Source organism: Daktulosphaira vitifoliae, unplaced genomic scaffold (genome assembly GCF_025091365.1).
Source record: "Daktulosphaira vitifoliae isolate Bord-2020 unplaced genomic scaffold, ASM2509136v1 Scaffold_2, whole genome shotgun sequence".
Lineage (NCBI taxonomy): Eukaryota > Metazoa > Arthropoda > Insecta > Hemiptera > Phylloxeridae > Daktulosphaira > Daktulosphaira vitifoliae.
Genome location: NW_026099573.1, coordinates 11,116,715 through 11,139,414, shown reverse-complemented (window position 1 = coordinate 11,139,414; position 22,700 = coordinate 11,116,715). Strand labels below are relative to the sequence as shown.

General features: G+C 26.4%; 1 protein-coding gene across 1 annotated transcript; it reads right to left on the bottom strand.

Moving 5' to 3' along the window:
- Window positions 1-688: 688 nt before the first annotated feature.
- LOC126897515 (calmodulin, striated muscle-like) lies at window positions 689-20,689 on the bottom strand (the record flags this gene model as incomplete). Its single annotated transcript, XM_050671191.1, is given in 5 exon segments — window positions 689-836; window positions 954-1,190; window positions 14,609-14,771; window positions 19,697-19,861; window positions 20,667-20,689. Coding segments are annotated over 5 exon segments (617 nt in total), but the record flags the coding sequence as incomplete, so codon positions are not given.
- Between the last annotated feature and the right edge of the window lie 2,011 nt (window positions 20,690-22,700).

The following is a 22,700-nucleotide window of genomic DNA, read 5'->3' as shown; positions in this document are numbered from 1 at the left end:
TTATGCAATTAAAGTAAACATTAATTTTCAATAGCAGGTGACCCCAATGGGAGTGATTTCATAGGCTATTCATGTTATGTATTGTATAAATGTATATCTTCTAAACTATTTACAGATTGTAAATTTAAAAATAAAGAAATTAAAAAAAAAAAAAGGATTTGTATCAAATTTTGCGTAAAAATGAAATTAGTAATGAAATTCCCTCCAAAGATGACTCTATCACTATGCATTACAATTTAGTAAATTCAACAACTTATAAGATAATTGATATAAAACTTTTATTATTTTTCATTTTAAAACATATTTTTTAGATAAATAATTTTTGTAGTATTTTATATGAAGTAATTGCAATTAACTTTAGTACGGGTATATAAAGTAACAAGTATACATATTTTGTTAATTTTCAGAAATAATTCACACAACAATGATAATCAATTAAATTTAATTAAAATTCTAGTAAAATAAAAGTTTCAAGAATGAATATATTGACAAAAAATTTATATATGTACAGTAAAACAAATAAACTGACATACAATTTCCAAATAAACTTAAAAATACTCCGATTTATCAATGGTCAAACGCACCAAATATATAATCTTCTTCACAAATTTTATACCCCCCTCCAGAATCATAAATGGGGTTTTTTTAGATCTATACTTTAATATGATAAAATGAGTGACAAATATCATCGTTTATTAATAATTTTTTATTTATTTATTATAAAAGGTTAACAAATAAATAATATTATATTTCAATATTTCATCCAATTCTTAATAAAAAATTCACTAAGCAAATTTTATTTTGAATTTACAATGAGTGCATCAATGTCGCAAAGTCTGAAACATTGGAAAAATCAAATAAATTAAAAAATGAACAGCATAATATAATCTTAAATAAAAAATCCATTAAAAGTATAAACATGAAAAATAAAACACTAATAATAATGAACATACCGCTAAAATTGAGTTTACCATTATTGTTCTGATAAGCTTTTTTAATTATTTTTTCTAAATAACTATTTGATTTTACGCTTGTGTATGATTTTATCAAATCTTGTACTATATTAGCATCAATGTAGCCATCTTCAGAAAATTGAGTAAATATTTCAATAATTTCTTCGCATTTTTCCGTTATTAATTTTTCATTAGAAAAAAATTTTAAACATGTTTCAAAATCATAATTTTTTTTCTCTAAAATTGAATACATTAAGTACTTAATATATTCCACTTAAATAAATAATTGCTATTTATTATGTAGTTATATAAAAAATTTTCTTTTTGTTCATACTAATAAATGACACAAGACAAAAGTTTTTTTTTTTTTAAATTTACATATTTTATAATAATTCTGTAAGGATTTTTAACACTGATTCCGAATTAGGTTTAAGATTTTTTTTGCTATCATATCTAAATTTTGAAATTTAAATTAAATTAATATTTTAATAGAATAATTAATTATTAACTGATAATTACACAGTAAAATCGCCATAACTATATATATATATATATATTGTTTTTTATTTAAACTTTTTTTTAATTATTTTAAAATGTTTGTTAAGATTTTTTCAAAGCTTGCTAAGTACAAACCAATGCTTTAAAATTTCAAATATAAGGTCAAATGTCATTTTTTTTTTTTTAAAGATGAACTCTCAAGTATAACTCTTTTGGCTTAACTTACAATAATGAAATTTTAACCAAGAAATAGATAATTTAATAACGATTTTTTAAATACTTTTAAAATATTAACGTTGTATATATCAAATAAATATAAAGCTTAAATAATGCTGCTAATTCAATAAATATAAGAATATGTTAAACAAATACTGTTTTTTTCTTTATATTTTCAGTATTTATTATTTTTAAATAATTAAGTAATGATATAATACAATCTTATACATTTTCTAACGATAAATACGATGGTGTGTTAAATTTTACATAAGGATTTGTTAAAAATAATTATTCATTATTTATATGTATAATAATAAAGAAATGTTTACAAACTATTCGTTGAATACGCTTTGATATTTTATTTAAACTTAGTACATATCAACTTAACGAGAATCTAATAATATATAAATATTATTGACAAATATAAGTCTATTAAGACAGTCTCGGTCGTCATGTGTAATATATATATATATATATTAAGCTGACCCAGAATTTTGAAGTTTCGGAAATGCTTAGTGCATACCCCTCAAATTTATTTGTATACATTAGAGTGGTCCTTAGCTTACAGGTGTAGAATTTTTTTTTTTCGAAATTTGATCGGGCCACTCCCCAAATTTCTTCAAAACTATAAAAAAATGGTTCATACTTAATTTCGTTAATTTTGGTCAACCCTAAGCCGTGCCTCAAGAGGGTCGAAAACTCGGTAATAAGGGTAGTTTTTCAGTTATTGTGATTTATCTCAAAAACTATGATATTTACGTAAACGTTTATAAGAATAAAATTGTAGATATGGATACTTTAAATGGTAAAGTTCATTACTAAAAAAGTCGTAAGTCAAGTATTTACCTCGTAAAAGTTATAAGTTCAAAAATTTGTTTAAAAAGGTGTTTTTCAGTTTTTTGCGATTAAATCCTAAAGTATTAACTATAGAAAAAAATAACTTATTATAAAATGTTTTTAAAATTAAATTTACAATAATATTTGTTATAAGTATTTTTCTCATAAAATGACTCATTCTATCACAAAATAACAAAAACTCGGTTTTATACTATAATAAATTTTATATTGACAAAATAATAGATTATTTTGGCTTATTTATAAGAAAAATAAAAATAACACACTTCCAGTACATATTAGCTTGAATGTGAAACTGAGAAAGTATTTATTTATTTTTTTATGTGTTATAAAAAATATTGTAATTTTAATAAATGCAAGGTTAAAATTTCGCTATAAAATAAATAATATTAAAATTCTTAAAATATTATTAATATAATATAATATAAAATAATATTAAAATTTCTTACGATAGTCATAGACCGATTGTATTAAAAATTGTTTTTGTTCTTCATCTTTAGTAATTATTTCATTGAAATTACTTATTAATTGAACTCCACGTTCAGCTGCATTGTTGATGACTTTTAACTGATTAAATAAAGATTTACCTTTTTGGTAATTAACATTTTCATTCCAATCTACCGGATTTTGGTTCAAAAAATCGGTGGCAATGTTAAATCTTTCAAATAACTTTATCGATGAACTATTTATAAATTCATAAATTTGTTTATTTTTTAGAGACGCATAATTATTTATTGGAACAACATAACGCTTAATTACATTTNTATTTATTGGAGCAACATAACGCTTAATTACATTTGCATTGTCATTGTGATTTTTTAGTGACTCTACCATTTTTAATTTCATTGGTAAAGGAATATTTGAATCAAAAAACGATAATCCTGCTACTTCAGGAGTTAGGTACCACAAGTAACCACAAAATTTTTTTAATGCAATTTTTGATATATTTTGATATATTTTTTCATATTCAATCAGACAATGAACAAATGAAAGATCTTGATAATGTACTTCAATTGCAACATGTGAGCGAAACCATCTTTCAATATAAACACTTATTATAAATATACAAATATCTCGACATGCTCTTTCTTGTGCTGCGGTCATATGAAATTGTTTTCTAAAAATATATATTTTTAGGCAATATATCGCTTTGGACATCCATCGGGCGTGATGGAATGATCCCGGAACTCGAAACGATATACTGCGATGTGGGATTGCGCCTAGGAAAATTATAGACAGTTCTAATAGCTCTCTATAATCTTCTTTAAACTGTTTTTCTTTTGAAATAATTAGTGAAAATTCAAGTACACGTTGTTTGGCATCACATAATTTTTCACTAACATATTTATCTTCTATACCTGGATTGAATTTATTTGTATTTATGTTACTCCAGCCTTCTTGGAATTTTTTAAAAAGTTGAACATTAGGCCCTGAGGTTGAAGCAAATATTTCTTCGAAAATACTTTTTAAAACAATTTCATAAATATGATTTCAACAAAGTAAATACAACAAAAATCTTTTTCAAGACGTTGTTCTAGTAATATACATGTGCGTTTTAATCTACCGGTGTTTGAAGACGCAGTGTCACAGCAAACAGCTACAACTGAGTTTTTTATACCGCAATTCTTCAATTGATTCATATACTTTTATAGCCTGTTCCTCTCCAGTTCCTTCTGATAATTTTGGTACACCTAGAAGTTGTTCATGATTCCCACTAGAAATAATTATTGGTAATCGGTCAACAAGATCTTTTGAAGTTAACGAAGGAAGCAATTTTTCATCCCAGTGTACGACTGCATTACTAAATAAGCTAATTTGAAAATTTTCACGTAAATTTTAAGCTCGTTCTTTACGTAACTTTTTACGTTCTCTATATATTGACGAACGATTTATTACCAAACTATCAACGTTTTGACCAAATGCTTCAGCCGCTGCCATAAGTAAATGAGTAGCGTCTCTGTCACTGATCTTACATCTATCCAATTTAGCTACAAGTTTGTTAGTGAGAAACTATTTTGAAGCTCGTTTACTAGTAGATGGACCAGGTTCACATAATGTTTTCTCAAAAATTAAATCTTCATTGGTCGACATGATTTGACTATTATCGTCAGTGTCACTTTTTGACGATCCTGAATAAAACTCAACTGTATCATCTGCAATTATTATTCATAAATAATATAATATAATAGAACATTTATAAGTTAATTAAACACGTACACGATGCTTTTATTTTATCATAAGTACGTTTTTTTCTTTTTTCTGTTTTTTCAAAGCGTAAATACTTTTTTTGATCAGCTTGATATGAATCATAATCGATTCCACTCAACGATTCCGGATGACCTTTTTCACGTTGACGAATTAAAAATTGTTTATCCAACTCAATACTCATCAGATTCATAGCGTCAGCATGTGCTATATCAAAAAGGTCGTCAAATTTATTGATAAAACAATTTTCTTTCTTTATCAGTTTGTCGTGATGCATTTTTTTGCAAACTTCACCATTCGTCTTAAATTGCTTCCAATTTTAATACACAGTGAAGTACGTCACGAGTTGGAATGCGAGCTTTTTGCCAAAATATTAAAACGTTATCTATTACTAATCGTGCACTATCACGAATGCTTAATTTTACTTCACGTATATTATGAAACAATACTTTAAGAACTTGTATATTAGAAGGTAATTTACAGCCATAAATTTGATGGGCAGTATGACCTAATAAATAAATCTATTTACGCAAATTTACTTTGTGTGACATATTACTACACTACTTTTAATATTAAATAATAAAAGAAAAAAGCAAGAAAATAACAAAAATTACACTTCAGCTAAAATTAAACTTCACTAAAATTATACATCAGCGTTAAAACGAACAAAATATAAAAAAAAAACTTTGTACCGAGCCCGTTCAAATGCTGCAATAGATATTTGCGAGTACTAAGTATAAACGAGTTTTAAACCATTGTAATGGTATTATTTTACTTATTGGTTAAAATCAAACCTATTATCGAAGAATTATCAACAGGTGTTATTTAACAATAGGTGATACAAAATGTATTAATTTTATATGATTTTGATAATTTTTAAAAACAGATAATGAAAAATTTAAGATTCTAAATCAATAATGTTATCTAAAAAGCTTGTTAAAATAAAAGACGTTTTGATACCTATACAATAAGATTAAAAATAAAAACCAACTTTTTTTTTTAAACATTACACAATGAGAATACTGATGAGAGGATTACTTCGTTGACATATATAAGCAAAAATAATCTATTATTTTGTCAATATAAAATTTATTATAGTATAAAACCGAGTTTTTGTTATTTTGTGATAGAATGAGTCATTTTATGAGAAAAATACTTATAACAAATATTATTGTAAATTTAATTTTAAAAACATTTTATAATAAGTTATTTTTTTCTATAGTTAATACTTTAGGATTTAATCGCAAAAAACTGAAAAACACCTTTTTAAACAAATTTTTGAACTTATAACTTTTACGAGGTAAATACTTGACTTACGACTTTTTTAGTAATGAACTTTATTATTTAAAATATTTGTATCTACAATTTTATTCTTATAAACGTTTACGTAAATATCATAGTTTTTGAGATAAATCACAATAACTGAAAAACTACCCTTATTACCGAGTTTTCGACCCTCTTGAGGCACGGCTTAGGGTTGACCAAAATTAACGAAATTAAGTATGAACCATTTTTTTATAGTTTTGAAGAAATTTGGGGAGTGGCCCGATCAAATTTCGAAAAAAAAAAAAAAAGGACCACCCTAGTATACATATAAAAAAGAACACAAGAAAATTTCCGGTCGATCAAACAAGTTTAACCCGTGCCGACTTGGGGTTGAAAATTAGCTAAAAGGTAGTTTTTTAATTATTTGTCATTGACTCGTAAATTAGTACTCTCACAAAAAAGTCTATGGGAAATAAATTGTAGATATAAATGTTTTGTATAACATAAATTTCTATAATTTTTCTTCTAAATCCATTAGTTTTTTAGAAAAATTGAAAAATAAGTATTATTTTGTGAAACTGTTGAAATTGAGATATTTACGAATATTGCATCATATCTGATGAACCGTTTATAATAAGGAGTAATGTTTCATATAAAAATTGTTCAAATTTTAATTTTCTAAAAAAAATGTTTGAAATTTTTCCATAGTAAATTATATTACATAAGTTTTAATTTAAGATATATCTAAAAGTGTTAATATTTCCAGAACACTTTCAAAAGTTCATTATTTGTTAAAAGACTACATTTACAAAAAAAATTTACAAAATAATAGGTACTGTAGTCTAATGTATTTATTTTAAAAAAATTGTTTCTATTCATCTATTTTTCAAAAAGTTATGGCTCTTTTAAGTAAAAATAATTGAAAAATTTTCAAAAATTACGTATTTTAATTTGTAATTTTATGAACATTTCCCCCATTAACGGGGAAGGAGGGAAATGTTTTAGTTTTTAAGGGTAATGTCTTCAATTCGTTCTGATCGGTCAGATGGTTAAGGTGGAGTTGCCATTTTAGTCTATTCTTCTATACAATTTCGACCTATTTCATTCAATGATAACTTTAAACAAATGTTTATCTCTTTCTATATTGATCTAGTGGGTATTGATGTACTGGTACCTAATAATAATTCTCTTCAATTATGGTCAATTTATATCCCTTCTTCTGCTAATCCCTCTACCTTTATTTTATCTGAAATTTTTAAATTGCTCTCTAATAACTCTTTAATTGCAGGTGGTCTTAATGGCCATCATCCTGCATGGGGGTCATTAAATTCTAATTTTAGAGGTAATATTATCCATTCAACTATTACCCAACATAACTACTGCATACTTAATACAGGTGTACCTACCAGAGTTAACCGTCCCCCTTTTGCCGATACTGATGTTGACCTATCTATCTGCTCTTCAAATATTTTATTATCCTCTTCCTGGTCTGTTTTTTGTGATCCTCATGGTAGTGAACACTATCCTATTATAATTTGTCTTTCCGGACAATTAAGTCATTCCTCAGGTCATATTGACAATAACTCGCTTCCTGACAATCCTATATGACAATTAATTTAAACTCAGCTGACTGGACTACTTTTTCTCTTCTTATCAGTACCTTTCTTGATTCGTGGACTCTATTCTCTTCTCCTATTGATAATTACAACAACTTTGTTGATATATTACTGAAAGCTGCCAAACTCTCCATACCAACTAAACGTTTGTCTAATAAACGTTTTAATTTTCCTCTCCCTTGGTGGAATTCTTCCTGCACAATTGCAAATAAAACCAGATCCATTGATTTCCAAAAATATAGAGCGTCAGGTTGTCTTCATGATTTTATGTTGTATCAAAAATCTAAATTAAATACCACCAACATTTTGAAAAAAGCTAAGAAAGACTCATGGGTTAATATGTGTTCTAAGTTACATCCTTCCTCGTCTATCTCTGAATAATGGGCCTTAGTTAAAAAAATTAAAAAATGTATGATTCGCCCCTCATCAGCTACAATAATGATTGGTTTGACAAATTTTGCGATAAAGTGGCACCACCATACATTCCTAATATTGATGAATCTAATTTAGAGTTCGCAACTCATGTGCCGCATAATAATATCAACTTCCTTTCATCCCCTTTCAGCCGTTATGGACTCTCCCTAGCTATCTCCTCTAGAAAGTCCATTGCAGCTGACTTAGATAGTATTTCTCCTATAATGTTCAAACACCTTCTAATTAATACATTTGATATAATCTTATCTATTTTAAATGATTTATGGCTTAATAATATCATACCTGATTCCTGGAAAACCTTTAAAGTCATTCCTATTCCTAAAAGTGGTGCTTCAAGCCATGCATACCGTCCTATTGCTCTTTCTTCATCTTTATGCAAAATAACTCAGTTTATTTTAAAAACTAGCCTCGATTGGTTTCTTGAAGTCAATTCTCTATTACCTAATAACATGTTTGGCATTCGACGTGGTTTAGGTACTATGGAATGTTTATCTTCCTTTGTTGGGTCTGTTTATCATTCGTTTTGTAACCGCCTTTTTACTGCAGCTGCCTTTATAGATATCGTGGTGCTTTCGATTCTGTTCATATTCCTTTACTTTTTTCGTGTATTCTTTCCCTCAATATTCCTTTTGTGGTGTGTAAATTTATATTTTCTTTATTCAATTGTCGTCATCTCCATTTTAACTCCTCATTTGGCTCTATCTGTTATCAATCCACTTATAGAGAACTTTTTCAAGGTAGTTGTCTCAGTCCGATTCTTTTTAACATTATACTGCCGATATAAGTAACGCTTTTTTATCATCTATCAATCTTTCGAGTTTATTTTACGCCGATGACACTATCATTTTTTCTTCCCATAAATCACTTAAGATTGCTGTCTCGAACATTAATATTGCTCTTCAAACTCTCTGTACGTCTCTTCAGTTATCTTTTTTTGAATCTGCTCCGGAAAAAAGTAAGCTATTGTTTTCACAAAAAAACACATTCTTCAAATTCCGCATATTTATCTTGATAATGTTAGTTTATTCTACTATGATTGTATCACTTACCTTGACCTTAAGCTTGACCAAAAACTTCATTGAATGCCACATTTTAAATACTTGAATTACACTTTATCACACTGGTCTAACATGTCACGTTCTATAGCAAGGACCTGGTGGGGCTCCCGCTCCTTTTCCCTTCTTCTTGTATTTAAATCTCTTATACGTTCCAAAGTAGATTATGCATCTTTTCTATATTCCTCTGCCTCCAACGTGCACCGTAAAAAGCTTAATTCTCTAATGACTTCTTGTTTACGTACTATCTTAGGCGCAGTTTACTCTACCCCAAATATAAGTTTAGAAGTGGAATGCGCTTGTCCCTCCATCGAAGTTCGTTCTCAACTCCTAGCTTGTAAATTTCTTACTAAACAGTTATCCTATTTAGTCAACTCGATATTTCATAGTTTTCATTCTCTATGCACAGTTTGGCGCAATGTTCCCAAAACTCTTCCTTTACTTGCTACTCCGTACCTCAATATTATAATCACGTCTTTTAAACGCTTGCCTATTTATGATGTCTTCTTCCAGGCTCTTATTTATTGCCACCAATTCATTTTAACCATCTTTTTCTTTTTTATTCAAAACTGCAATTATAATATCTTTCTATTAATTTTGTTAATAATCTATTCAATATGTTCCTCCTATTCTTTAATATCTCTAATTATTGTCTTATATTTACTGATGGTCCAATAAGCTCTAATTCCGCTGATTTCTCTTTCTTTATTCCTAGTCTTAATATTAAATTTTCAGATATTCTCCCTTCACAATCTTGTTCTTTTACTACTATTTGGTAATGAGGTGGCTGACCATTTAGCCAAATTTACCAAATTCATTACCCGTCCTACAACCCTCAATATTCCTTCATCTGACCTCATTTCACCCCTTAATAAGACGATATTTCAAGCATATTATTTCAGAATATTGGTTTTCTCTTTTCTTTCTCATCACAGCTTGGAACAAATCGATTTCACCGACTATTCTTAATCACCCTTGGTTCCATAAACTTCCTCTCTCCCGGTTCCATATATTATCCTTTTCTCGGCTAAAACTTGATCATAATCGCCTTCCTTTTCATTTGTACAAAATGTCCCTTAACAATTCTCCTTTCCTGCCCAAACATGACGATAAAGTTCTCTGCGATTTTCCTCGTATAATTTTTGACTGCTGTGCTTTTGAAAGTAATCGTTCTATTTTATTTAATTATTTATCTCATCATTATATCTCTCCTATTAATTGTTGCACTATTCTTAACTTAACTTCTCTCGATGTAATTTCTTTAGTTATTTCTTTCATTTATTCAGATGGTTTTTTAATTTAACTATTTTTACTGTAACATTATTGTAATTTCGTTAATGTAAGATCAATTGTACTATTTTTTTATTTTCTCTTGTTATTTCATTGTTAATTTTCTAAATTGTTAAGCTATAATAATACTTTGTATTGAAAGCTAATAAAAAAAAAAATGGTAATATATTCGATTAATCGTATCTAAATACGATTTGTGATAGTTTGACAAATCATTCAAAGAAATCGGTTCGGTGGCAACTGAGAAAAAGTGGTAAAAGACACAAAAAAAATACATAATAGTAAAATTAATACTTTCTCAGCTTCGCATCGAAATTAAAAATCAAAATGGTCCATATATAATATATTAATGAAATTTAATATTTTTATTTTAAAAAGAGCATATATATGGAATGTGCCGTATTACTGTATTATAAACACATTATTATAAAGAAAATAAAACAATAAAAGGGTCAATTGGTAGTTACTTTTAGCTAAAATGCCTTAATCAAAAAAGTTTTCGGTAATTAAATCACTCTGACTCTAATTATTATGTTATGTTCAATTTAATACAATAAACTGAAAATCACTAAAAGCACAGACGACAATATACCATGATGGGGGTAATTAAAAATAATATAATAAGCCTTAGTTCTGCTTGCACGTCTATGAGCGAGCGTGCCAGAGAGCGAGTCGGCACTTTTTTTGAAACTCTGAATTCAATATAGAGTTCAGGATTCTTTTGTCTAATTCATTTTTATCAAACTAGCCGCGATCCCGTGTTGTCATCGGTATATTTTAAGACAATATTGAATATAATCTCATTTTTCCGTCAAGACTTTATTTATTTATTTAAAAGAAGTATTATACATTTTTACGGAAGCTATATAAAAAAAATAAGTAAATTTATATTAACCCAATTATTACGAATTAATAATCTGAGTGATGAATGATAAAGCAATAGATTATATATTTATATTCATTTTCTAACTTTAATTAATTATTACTAACTAGTTCGTACCTTATACATAAACACATTATATGGTATTCGTGAGAACCTCTTTGTTGTAATACACCGGGGATTATTTCAGGTACTTACCAGTTAGGTAATTTGTAATACCTCTATAGAGGAACTTTAATCATTTCTTTTTATATCTACTTGTCTTAATTGTTCTAAACCCGCGAACTCTACAACGCCGATAGAATCTCGTTGCTCACGATTTTATCAAATCCCAAAAATAAACAACCCTGGTCAAAATACCCATAAATTCTTACAATCATTTAATATATTTTTACTTTGTTATTTTAAATTATAATACAATCCTTTATTTCAACTGATACCTTCCTTATCGGGCTTGGTGCTGAATTATTTAAAATAGGCAATGACTAACAACATCATATTATTGCCTTTGTCAGCGGTTCATTATATGGTTCAGAACGCAATTATTCTTTAACTGAATTTGAGTTGTTACCTATTTTCTTTATTTGATTATAGACGTCATAGACTACCATAAAGTAATGCTTTATAACAGTTCCAGATTAGTTCGTAACAAATTCGGCGGGTGTTAAGAAAAAAAAATGTCTAATAGCATACTATAAATTATTCGGATAATTAATTACTCGGTAAGTTGACGTGTATAAGGTATAAATCAAATATTAAAACATATTTAGAGGATTGCTTGTAATTATGATTATATCATACTCATACGTAATATTATTATAATTAAATAAATAATTAGTTCTACAATTGTCATATGTAATATCTAAATACACCTATGCATTTATTAATAATATATATATACAGGTTGTCTTGTATCATTACTCAATTACTTCAAAATAATACGATAAAGAAAAAACTAATAAAACACTTATATTGCAAATCTTCAAAATATTCCTGTATTTTTTATATTAGCAGCAATATTTTCGTTTTATATTTGTTTAAAGTCTATAAAATTATCTAATTTTAAAACATCTGAAGCTAGGTTAATATTAAAAAATTCTCTGAAACTCACCACACTTTAATTCTTTAACATAATAATCCACATCCTCTGCATCAATCGTTAATTGATCAAATGAATTAATGATTTCTATAAGTTTTTCTAAGGTAACATGGTCATTAGTATCCTTCTTAAGATTAAATTGGCACTTTAGTTCATTGACAGTTTCTTCATTAAGCTGCAATTATTGAATGAACATAACTTTAAAACAATATAAATTTTTATCTTTAACTCTTATTTGAAATAAAAATAATAAAAACAATAAAATTAAGTATGAATTATTTTTTATGGCCATTAATTCATAGCTCTGTAATAATATATTATTACTTATAATATTAAAATATTATATTATGTTATCTTTTGTACATGTATGTCATATATTATGAATTGACAAGATCACCAAAACAGGGTTCCCTTATTTAAAATTTAAAATAATCAATAAATTAGGCAATTAAATCTGATTATCGTACAGATTCAAAGTAACGCCTATGTGTGGGTTTTCAATTAAGTCCAGCCAATCACATTTAACTATTAATTAAGATCTACAGTTTCTAAGAGCACACTAGGGATCGCTACACGACCCTCGTCTACTATAAAAACCCATTTTTTCCTATTAAAATCAGTTCTTTCGACGATTTTAAAGTACACAAAATCTGCGACACTCTACTCAAGATTCTTACTCTCTGGGACTTAGTCGACTTTTTTAATTTATTTGGACTTAGAATATTTTTTCTTTAAAACTAAATGACACTTAGAGATTTTAAAGTGAATTTTGTTTTGGTGAATCCTTTAATTTAATTTAATTTGTTCATTAAATAATAATGTTTTATTTTATCGTGGAAATAAATGTCAATTGATATGTTGAACCTCAAACATTTTTTTTTAAAATTATTTTTATATATATAATAAAACCGAATCAACTCTAATTTTCTCAGTTAATGGTAAATATTTATTATATGACTAAGTGTATTGCAACTCTATNCATTTTTATCAAACTAGCCGCGATCCCGTGTTGTCATCGGTATATTTTAAGACAATATTGAATATAATCTCATTTTTCCGTCAAGACTTTATTTATTTATTTAAAAGAAGTATTATACATTTTTACGGAAGCTATATAAAAAAAATAAGTAAATTTATATTAACCCAATTATTACGAATTAATAATCTGAGTGATGAATGATAAAGCAATAGATTATATATTTATATTCATTTTCTAACTTTAATTAATTATTACTAACTAGTTCGTACCTTATACATAAACACATTATATGGTATTCGTGAGAACCTCTTTGTTGTAATACACCGGGGATTATTTCAGGTACTTACCAGTTAGGTAATTTGTAATACCTCTATAGAGGAACTTTAATCATTTCTTTTTATATCTACTTGTCTTAATTGTTCTAAACCCGCGAACTCTACAACGCCGATAGAATCTCGTTGCTCACGAATTTATCAAATCCCAAAAATAAACAACCCTGGTCAAAATACCCATAAATTCTTACAATCATTTAATATATTTTTACTCTGTTATTTTAAATTATAATACAATCCTTTATTTCAACTGATACCTTCCTTATCCGGGCTTGGTGCTGAATTATTTAAAATAGGCAATGACTAACAACATCATATTATTGCCTTTGTCAGCGGTTCATTATATGGTTCAGAACGCCATTATTCTTTAACTGAATTTGAGTTGTTACCTATTTTCTTTATTTGATTATAGACGTCATAGACTACCATAAAGTAATGCTTTATAACAGTTCCAGATTAGTTCGTAACAAATTCGGCGGGTGTTAAGAAAAAAAAATGTCTAATAGCATACTATAAATTATTCGGATAATTAATTACTCGGTAAGTTGACGTGTATAAGGTATAAATCAAATATTAAAACATATTTAGAGGATTGCTTGTAATTATGATTATATCATACTCATACGTAATATTATTATAATTAAATAAATAATTAGTTCTACAATTGTCATATGTAATATCTAAATACACCTATGCATTTATTAATAATATATATATACAGGTTGTCTTGTATCATTACTCAATTACTTCAAAATAATACGATAAAGAAAAAACTAATAAAACATTTATATTGCAAATCTTCAAAATATTCCTGTATTTTTTATATTAGCAGCAATATTTTCGTTTTATATTTGTTTAAAGTCTATAAAATTATCTAATTTTAAAACATCTGAAGCTAGATTAATATTAAAAAATTCTCTGAAACTCACCATACTTTAATTCTTTAACATAATAATCCACATCCTCTGCATCAATCGTTAATTGATCAAATGAATTAATGATTTCTATAAGTTTTTCTAAGGTAACATGGTCATTAGTATCCTTCTTAAGATTAAATTGGCACTTTAGTTCATTGACAGTTTCTTCATTAAGCTGCAATTATTGAATGAACATAACTTTAAAACAATATAAATTTTTATCTTTAACTCTTATTTGAAATAAAAATAATAAAAACAATAAAATTAAGTATGAATTATTTTTTATGGCCATTAATTCATAGCTCTGTAATAATATATTATTACTTATAATATTAAAATATTATATTATGTTATCTTTTGTACATGTATGTCATATATTATGAATTGACAAGATCACCAAAACAGGGTTCCCTTATTTAAAATTTAAAATAATCAATAAATTAGGCAATTAAATCTGATTATCGTACAGATTCAAAGTAACGCCTATGTGTGGGTTTTCAATTAAGTCCAGCCAATCACATTTAACTATTAATTAAGATCTACAGTTTCTAAGAGCACACTAGGGATCGCTACACGACCCTCGTCTACTATAAAAACCCATTTTTTCCTATTAAAATCAGTTCTTTCGACGATTTTAAAGTACACAAAATCTGCGACACTCTACTCAAGATTCTTACTCTCTGGGACTTAGTCGACTTTTTTAATTTATTTGGACTTAGAATATTTTTTCTTTAAAACTAAATGACACTTAGAGATTTTAAAGTGAATTTTGTTTTGGTGAATCCTTTAATTTAATTTAATTTGTTCATTAAATAATAATGTTTTATTTTATCGTGGAAATAAATGTCAATTGATATGTTGAACCTCAAACATTTTTTTTTAAAATTATTTTTATATATATAATAAAACCGAATCAACTCTAATTTTCTCAGTTAATGGTAAATATTTATTATATGACTAAGTGTATTGCAACTCTATACTTATTGGGTAGCTAATCTTTTGTGGTTTAATGTCTTTGTTTTAACGAACATCGCGCCGGCAGACAGCACAGAGAAACTTACGAATATATGTTTTAGTGTTTAATTTTGTCTTGGTGATTATTGTGCCGCATCCTTTCAAGGCGATACCGCCGGGACACATTGGGCCACCACAATTCTGCCTTGACAAATCTTTTACATAGATATAAATATTTCTGAATCTTGTTTTGGCCAGACCAGAGGAAAATTTAAGAAATATTGGTGTCGATCTCTCAATAAAATATAATCTCATTAATAATATACTCATTCTACAAAGTCAACTAAAGATACATTACTTGATTATAATTATAAAAAAATATAGAGTGTATAGAATCTCCTGCATATAATAATACAGTCATAGATTTTGTGTAACGGTTTCGCATTATTTATAATTAAACGCTTTATTCTCAAACGGTCATATTTACTGTCGAACTCGTCTGTATGCAATATGTAATATANCGAACGTGTGAAATACAGTGTGAACTCATAATCAACATTGGATTGTCTAAAATAAGCATTACATTACGTGGGATACAAGGTAAGAACAAATTTAAATTTCTGCTTTCAAATTATAAATATCCTATTGCGTAATAAACCATTAAGATAGTTAATAAAGTTTTGTAGGATAATTGACTTCATTTATTCAATATTGTTCAACCCCAAAATCAGAACATTATTTTTGTCACAACGTTTGTATACATTTTTATTTATTTGATCATTACCCTCATGTATTTAAACTCCGTTTATTCACCCTTCTGAATTCTTCTTCATTCGTATCATTATATCCTTTGCACCCTTACATATCTTGCCATATTTAAACATGTGCTACTCAGCCATTTATTATCTTATTTAATCATTTTTATTATTATTCGGCCATACATACGCTATATTATATCTTTAGTCTGACTAAGAATCAATCCTCAGATTTTCTTTTGGTATAATATAAGCATTCACACCTTCAATAGTGAAATCCACATCACCACCATTTTTATCCTCCATTATTCATTTCCCTTAAACCTACATATTATTATTGGTTATATCATAATATTTACTCCCCATAACAAACACTCCTTTTCTTAAACCATCTCGAACCCTCTCATATTATCTTTATTTTCTATTTTCTATAATTTAAATTTTTACTCTTTTCTTTTCTTATTGGTTTATTACAGCTCCGACTTTGTCGGAAATGCTAAAATTAACACTACTGAATTAACTATAAAAAATTTTTGCTATAAATAAATGTCTCTTTTTAAAAAGAAAATAAAAAAAAATTTGATACGATTTTAAACCGTCACAGTACTTTGGTTAATGATAAAAATATTAAAAAAAAAAGAAAAGATGTTGGTAATGCAAATATTTGAAGTATAATCAATGAAATATTAGTAACTAGGCTCCGCCTAGCTGGGGCTCTGCCCCAAACCCGGAGCCCTTCGGCGCGTAAGCCTCTTCGGGCCTTCATCATAAGTAGGCCACTGATTCCGGTAGGGGTACCCGGGAACGCCGGGCACGATAAGTGTTTTTCAGAAAAAATATTACATCAGAATCAGTGCAATAAAGTATATATAAAAATGTTATTATTAAAATCAGAAAAATTCAAAAAGAGAATATAGTAAAATGTATTAGGTATAAGGTTGACGTTTGTTAATGAGGTATTCCCTTTAGGCCTATTCAAAAATTATTTTAGGAGGATAATTAATATTTTTTACTTTGTTAAACATGTTATAGAAATTTTTTTGCTAAAAATTAAAGTAATGATGAAAAAAAAGGACATTGGGTCCTTATATATTAGAAGTTGCCTAAAAAATATTGATAGCGCTGGTTCAAGGGGGGCCTATATCTCTCTTAAATACACCCCTGTTATACACAAAAATTATTAATAATCTAATTTTAATAATTGTGTTTATATTATAAAATAATTAAAAAAAAATTTAGCAGGTTATATTATACATGGCACATTGTAAAAAATTTTATTTTGATAAAAATATTAGTAACTGTGATTAACGTTGAACAGCATAGTTATCATTCATGAATCCCAATTCAAACGATAAACTCATAGTCTTATAAATCATATATGAGAAAAAAAAGATTATTAATAATGTACTGTTCTGATAATGAAAGTACAAACTTATATAATTATGACGTCTTGAAATTTATATATAACATATAATATTCCTTGATAAAATATAGTGCAAATGCAAAATAGTGTCCTAATAATAATACATATTATTATATAGGAATCTTATTGGGCGAGTCTGGTGAAAATTTCAAACCTTAAGTCATAAAACGCTGGCGTCAGCGAGCGTTATTCTCGAAAACTGTGGAAATTTTAAAACGCTTGCGGGCGAGCGGCAAAAATTTTCCGACCTTCGCCAATAATTTTCCCGGAGTCTGGTGACCGAGTACTTCCGTTGAAAAAAAAAATTTTGAAGATCCGAGCACGCTAAGTAGTTTTCCCAGAAAAGCGTTTTTTTCCTTGTTCTATTATATAATAAGATAATCTGTTCAATTTATAAAAAAGTATTTCAATATAGAGTTAAAACTAAAAATATCAACATTGACTGTTTTAAGAAAATTTTAAATATCAAAATGAAAGAAAATATATTATTTCAATTAAAAAAAAGAATTGTTCATCCATTTATAAAAATTATATAGGCTCTAATTTTTAGTTTTTATCTTCGACGCAAATCTGAAAAGATATTAATTTTTCTTAAGATGTGTTTTTTTTGTGTCTGTTACCACTTTTTCTCAGGTCCCCCTGGACCGATTTTTATGAACAATATGTTAAAAGATCACAAATCGTATCTAGTCGAAGATATTACCCTCAAAAATTCCCTCGTTTCCCGTAAATAGAGGAAATCTTCCAAAAATGATAAATTTAAAAATTGCTAATTTTCGACACTTTTTCAATTTTTTTTTACTTAAAATTGGCAAATTTTTTATAATATCTCCGTAAAATTACAATACTAAATTATTAAATATCAATTTCATACTCTATTTAATTGCTATATAAAATATTTATTTATAAATTATACTTTTAAATCTAATAACTTCTAATAACGATATAAATAATTAAATAAGAGTTAATTTTGTATTTTGAATCCATCAATTTTTTTTAAATTGAACACTACCTACAGATTTGCATTGAAGCGTTTCTTATTACTCTATATACTCTATATTAACTAATTTATGTATTATTACGATGGTTTTTATATTCAAAAATATGCTATTTTTCTGTAAACCCTTGGCATTATATTTTAATTTATTTTAATATACCTTTAAGGAGAGTATACTGATTTTCATGAACATTATATAAATCTAATTGACATAGAATATAAAGTTAAACTTATTTTAATTTTTTTTTTTCTTTTAAGTCGAAAAAATTAATTTTAACATTTGAATCACCTTAAATTGCCAATCAATATAAAGTGAAAACTAAAAACATCAACAATGACTGTTTTAAGGAAATTGTAAATATCAAAACATTTTCCTTTATAACAAAAATTCAGATAAACTTCTCTAAATTATGCTACTGATAGATTCAACTAGATATGTTGTGTGATCTTTTGAAGTATCGTTAAACAATAATTGGTCCAGTAGGAGTGAAATAATTATGTATAGTACATTACTAAATTTATAATGAAGCCGTAGATTAACATATTAGTAATTTTTAAAAATCGTATATCCACGTTAAATTTAGCAATCTCAAAAATCTTTATACTTGAAACTAAATGTTTAAATATTGTTTCAAATAAAAAATTGAAACAATTTCTATAATATTTAAATTAGCAGGATTATAACCATTATAAATGACTCTAATTGTTATTATAAGCATTAAAAGATTTAAATTATTGCAAACTTTTATATATGTTATGAAAAAAATTTTACTAAGTATCAACTTAGCTGTATTATTATATTAGTTATGCTCAATATCAAAAATAAATTATTTCGGTTTAAAATTAAAATTGTTCATTCATTTATAAAAATTATATTTGGCTTTAATTTCTAGTTTTTTAATTATTCATTTATAAAATTATTTTTTTAAATGTTTAATCGTGATTAATATTTAAAATAAAAATTAAATTACAACAGAATCCGATATGCTGCCATCATCATTGGATTCATCAGTATGTAATTGATCAGATGAGTTAATGATTTCAAGTTTTTCTGAGGTAACATAGCCATTTGAATCCTTCTTAAGATTGAATTTTCCTTTATAAAGAATTATTTCTCCGTCAGTTTCATCATTAAGCTGCAATTATTGAATGAACATTAAAACAACATAAATTTTAGCTTCGATGCTGTTAAGAACCCCTAAGAATTATTTTTTAATTGCGTAGAGTATAGAATTTCTCTGTAAAAATTACAATACTAAATTAAATAAAATTTCATACTACTTTGAATTGCTATAATATATTCATATATTATACTTATAAATCATAGAACTGCTAATTAAGAATAATAAAGGACATAGAGTTAATTTTGCTTTTGGAATAATCCACCAATTTCTTAAAATTAAACACTATCTATAGATTTTCATTGAAGCGTTTCTTATGATAGTGATTTAAATCACTGTCAGATATCTAAACTCGTCTCAACTATGCCACGTCCACACTTTGACGTAACTCAACTGTGCTAGGATTTTTTTAACTTTATCTCTTATTTAAAATAAAAATAATAAAAAGAATGAAAATAAGTATGAATTATTATTTACAACTATCAATTCAAGGCTCTAGGCTTTGTCAAAAATGCTAAAAATAAAATTACCGAATTAACTATAAAGTAATGTTTGCATTAAGAAATGGTTAGACTTTAAAAAAAAATTTTACCATATGCAAAAAAATAGCTGTATCAAAGTAAATTAGTAGTACTCAATTTATATTATTGCCAAATTTTATGTATGTTATATAAATTTTACTAGGTATCGACCCTATACCTATTTACTAGGTATAGGCTCTAAATTCTAGTTTTGTAATTATTTATTTTTATTATTCATTTAAAAACCTATTTTTTAAAATGTTTAATAGTGATTAATATTTAAAATAAACTAAAATTACAACAGAATCTGATAAGCTGACATCATAATTGGATTCATCAGGATTCACAGTTAATGTAATTGACACAAGAAAATAAAATATAATTAAAAAACTTAATGAATATTTCATAATTATTTTTAATTGAATAATACTTTCGGGAATTGCTTAAATAGTTACTATTTAAAAATAAAAAATAATTTTAAAAAATGAATTTAAAGAACAAATTTAAATACTTATAATTATTTTTGTTATAATAAATATTACTAAAACTTCATAAATTTTACATAAATGAATTTGTGATAAAAATATGTTACATTTTATTTATTAACTTGAAATTATTGACTTAATAATATTCGTTTCAGCAAACATTCTGTACTTTTTTAGCTTCGATTCGAAGCTGAAAGGAATTCATTTCACTATGATGTGTTTTTTTTTTTTTTTTTTTTCTTTTGTCACTTTTCTCAGTTTTCACAGGACTGATTTCTTTCGATAAAACGACAATATATCACAAATCGTATCTAGTTGTCCTTGATAATTTAAAAAATATCCTTCGTTCGCTGTAAGTAACGCTAATTACCCCAAAAAGAACGAATTTAATATCTGTAAATTTTGGCATTTTTTTTTCTTAAAACTGCTATAACTTTTTAAAAAATGAATAAATCAAAATAATATTTTTTTATATTGAAACCTTAGGTATTTTTCAAAAAGGGGTGATTAAAAATAACAACTTAACTTTTGAAAATGTTCCGGATATACTATGTCTTTTAGATATATGTTAAATTAAAACTTATATTACATACTAAAAATTAAAAAAAATTTTGTCCCTACAATTATCTTTTACGTGCAAATTGCTACCGTTTTTTAAAAACATGCTATTTTTATATTCAAATTTTTTTTTTGTGTATTCTTAAATACGTTATAGGGTTAGCAATCGTAACGAGTCCTTCAATATTAATAAAAATTAAATTCATTTAACCCTTAAAAATTGAAAAATTTTCCCTCGTTCCCCGCAAATGGGGGAAATATCCAAAAAAATTACAAATTTAAAAATCGGTAAAATTTGTCTTTTTTTTCTTAAACTTCCATAACTTTTTCAAATATTAACAAATCAACATCATTTTTTTTTATACTAAAACCTTAGATATTTCTTTTTCATTTGATATCATTTTTTTGAAAATCTAACACTTAACCTCCTCATGGGGGGGGGATTTAAAATAGCAATTTTTTAACAAAAACTAACTTTTTCAACTTAATTTTTGAGAATGTCCCGGAAATACTGCGTTCTTTAAACATATTTCAAATTAAAGCTTATTTTATGTACTATAAAATGAAAAAAAAAAATTTGTCCCGACGACCTATCTTTTATGCGCAAATGGCTACCGTATTCAAAAATATGCTATTTTTGTATTAAAATTTTCGATTTTTGATTTTAAATTTTCAACTTAAAAGTGCTATAACTTTTTGAAAAATGTAATTATCAGCACAAATTTTTTTTGCTAAATACATTATAAGTACATCTTTCATTTGACATACTTTTTATTAAAATTAGACAATTTTTTAGTGATTTTAATCACTGTCAGATTAAATCTATACTGGACCCAACTATGCAATGTCTCCACTATGCCGCGACCCCACTGTGCTACCGTTTTGTATTTCTGTATTGTATACGAAAATTAAGTAGTAGCTCTATGAAAAACCCATTTTTGTTGTATTGCGAATTTTGCGGAAAAAAAAAGAAAAAATTGGAAAATTCTAATTTTTTCCAAATTATTTTTGGTTTTTAGGTTTTTTTAAGAGAGAAAATTACCTAAGAGTTACGTCATTGTAATTTCACAATATTTTCATGAAAAAAAAAACCCGAAAATTAACAAAAAAACAATTTTGGAGCTAGTTTTAGTCTTATGACGTATAAACTTTAAAATGCTATAACTTTTGAACCAAAAGTTTCCGTCAATTTTTTCAAACACTTTTGAAAAAAGCATAAAAAAACGAACGTTATGAAAAAAAAAATTTTTGAAAAAAAAGGGTGTCCCGTAAAGTAGATTTGTTCCACCC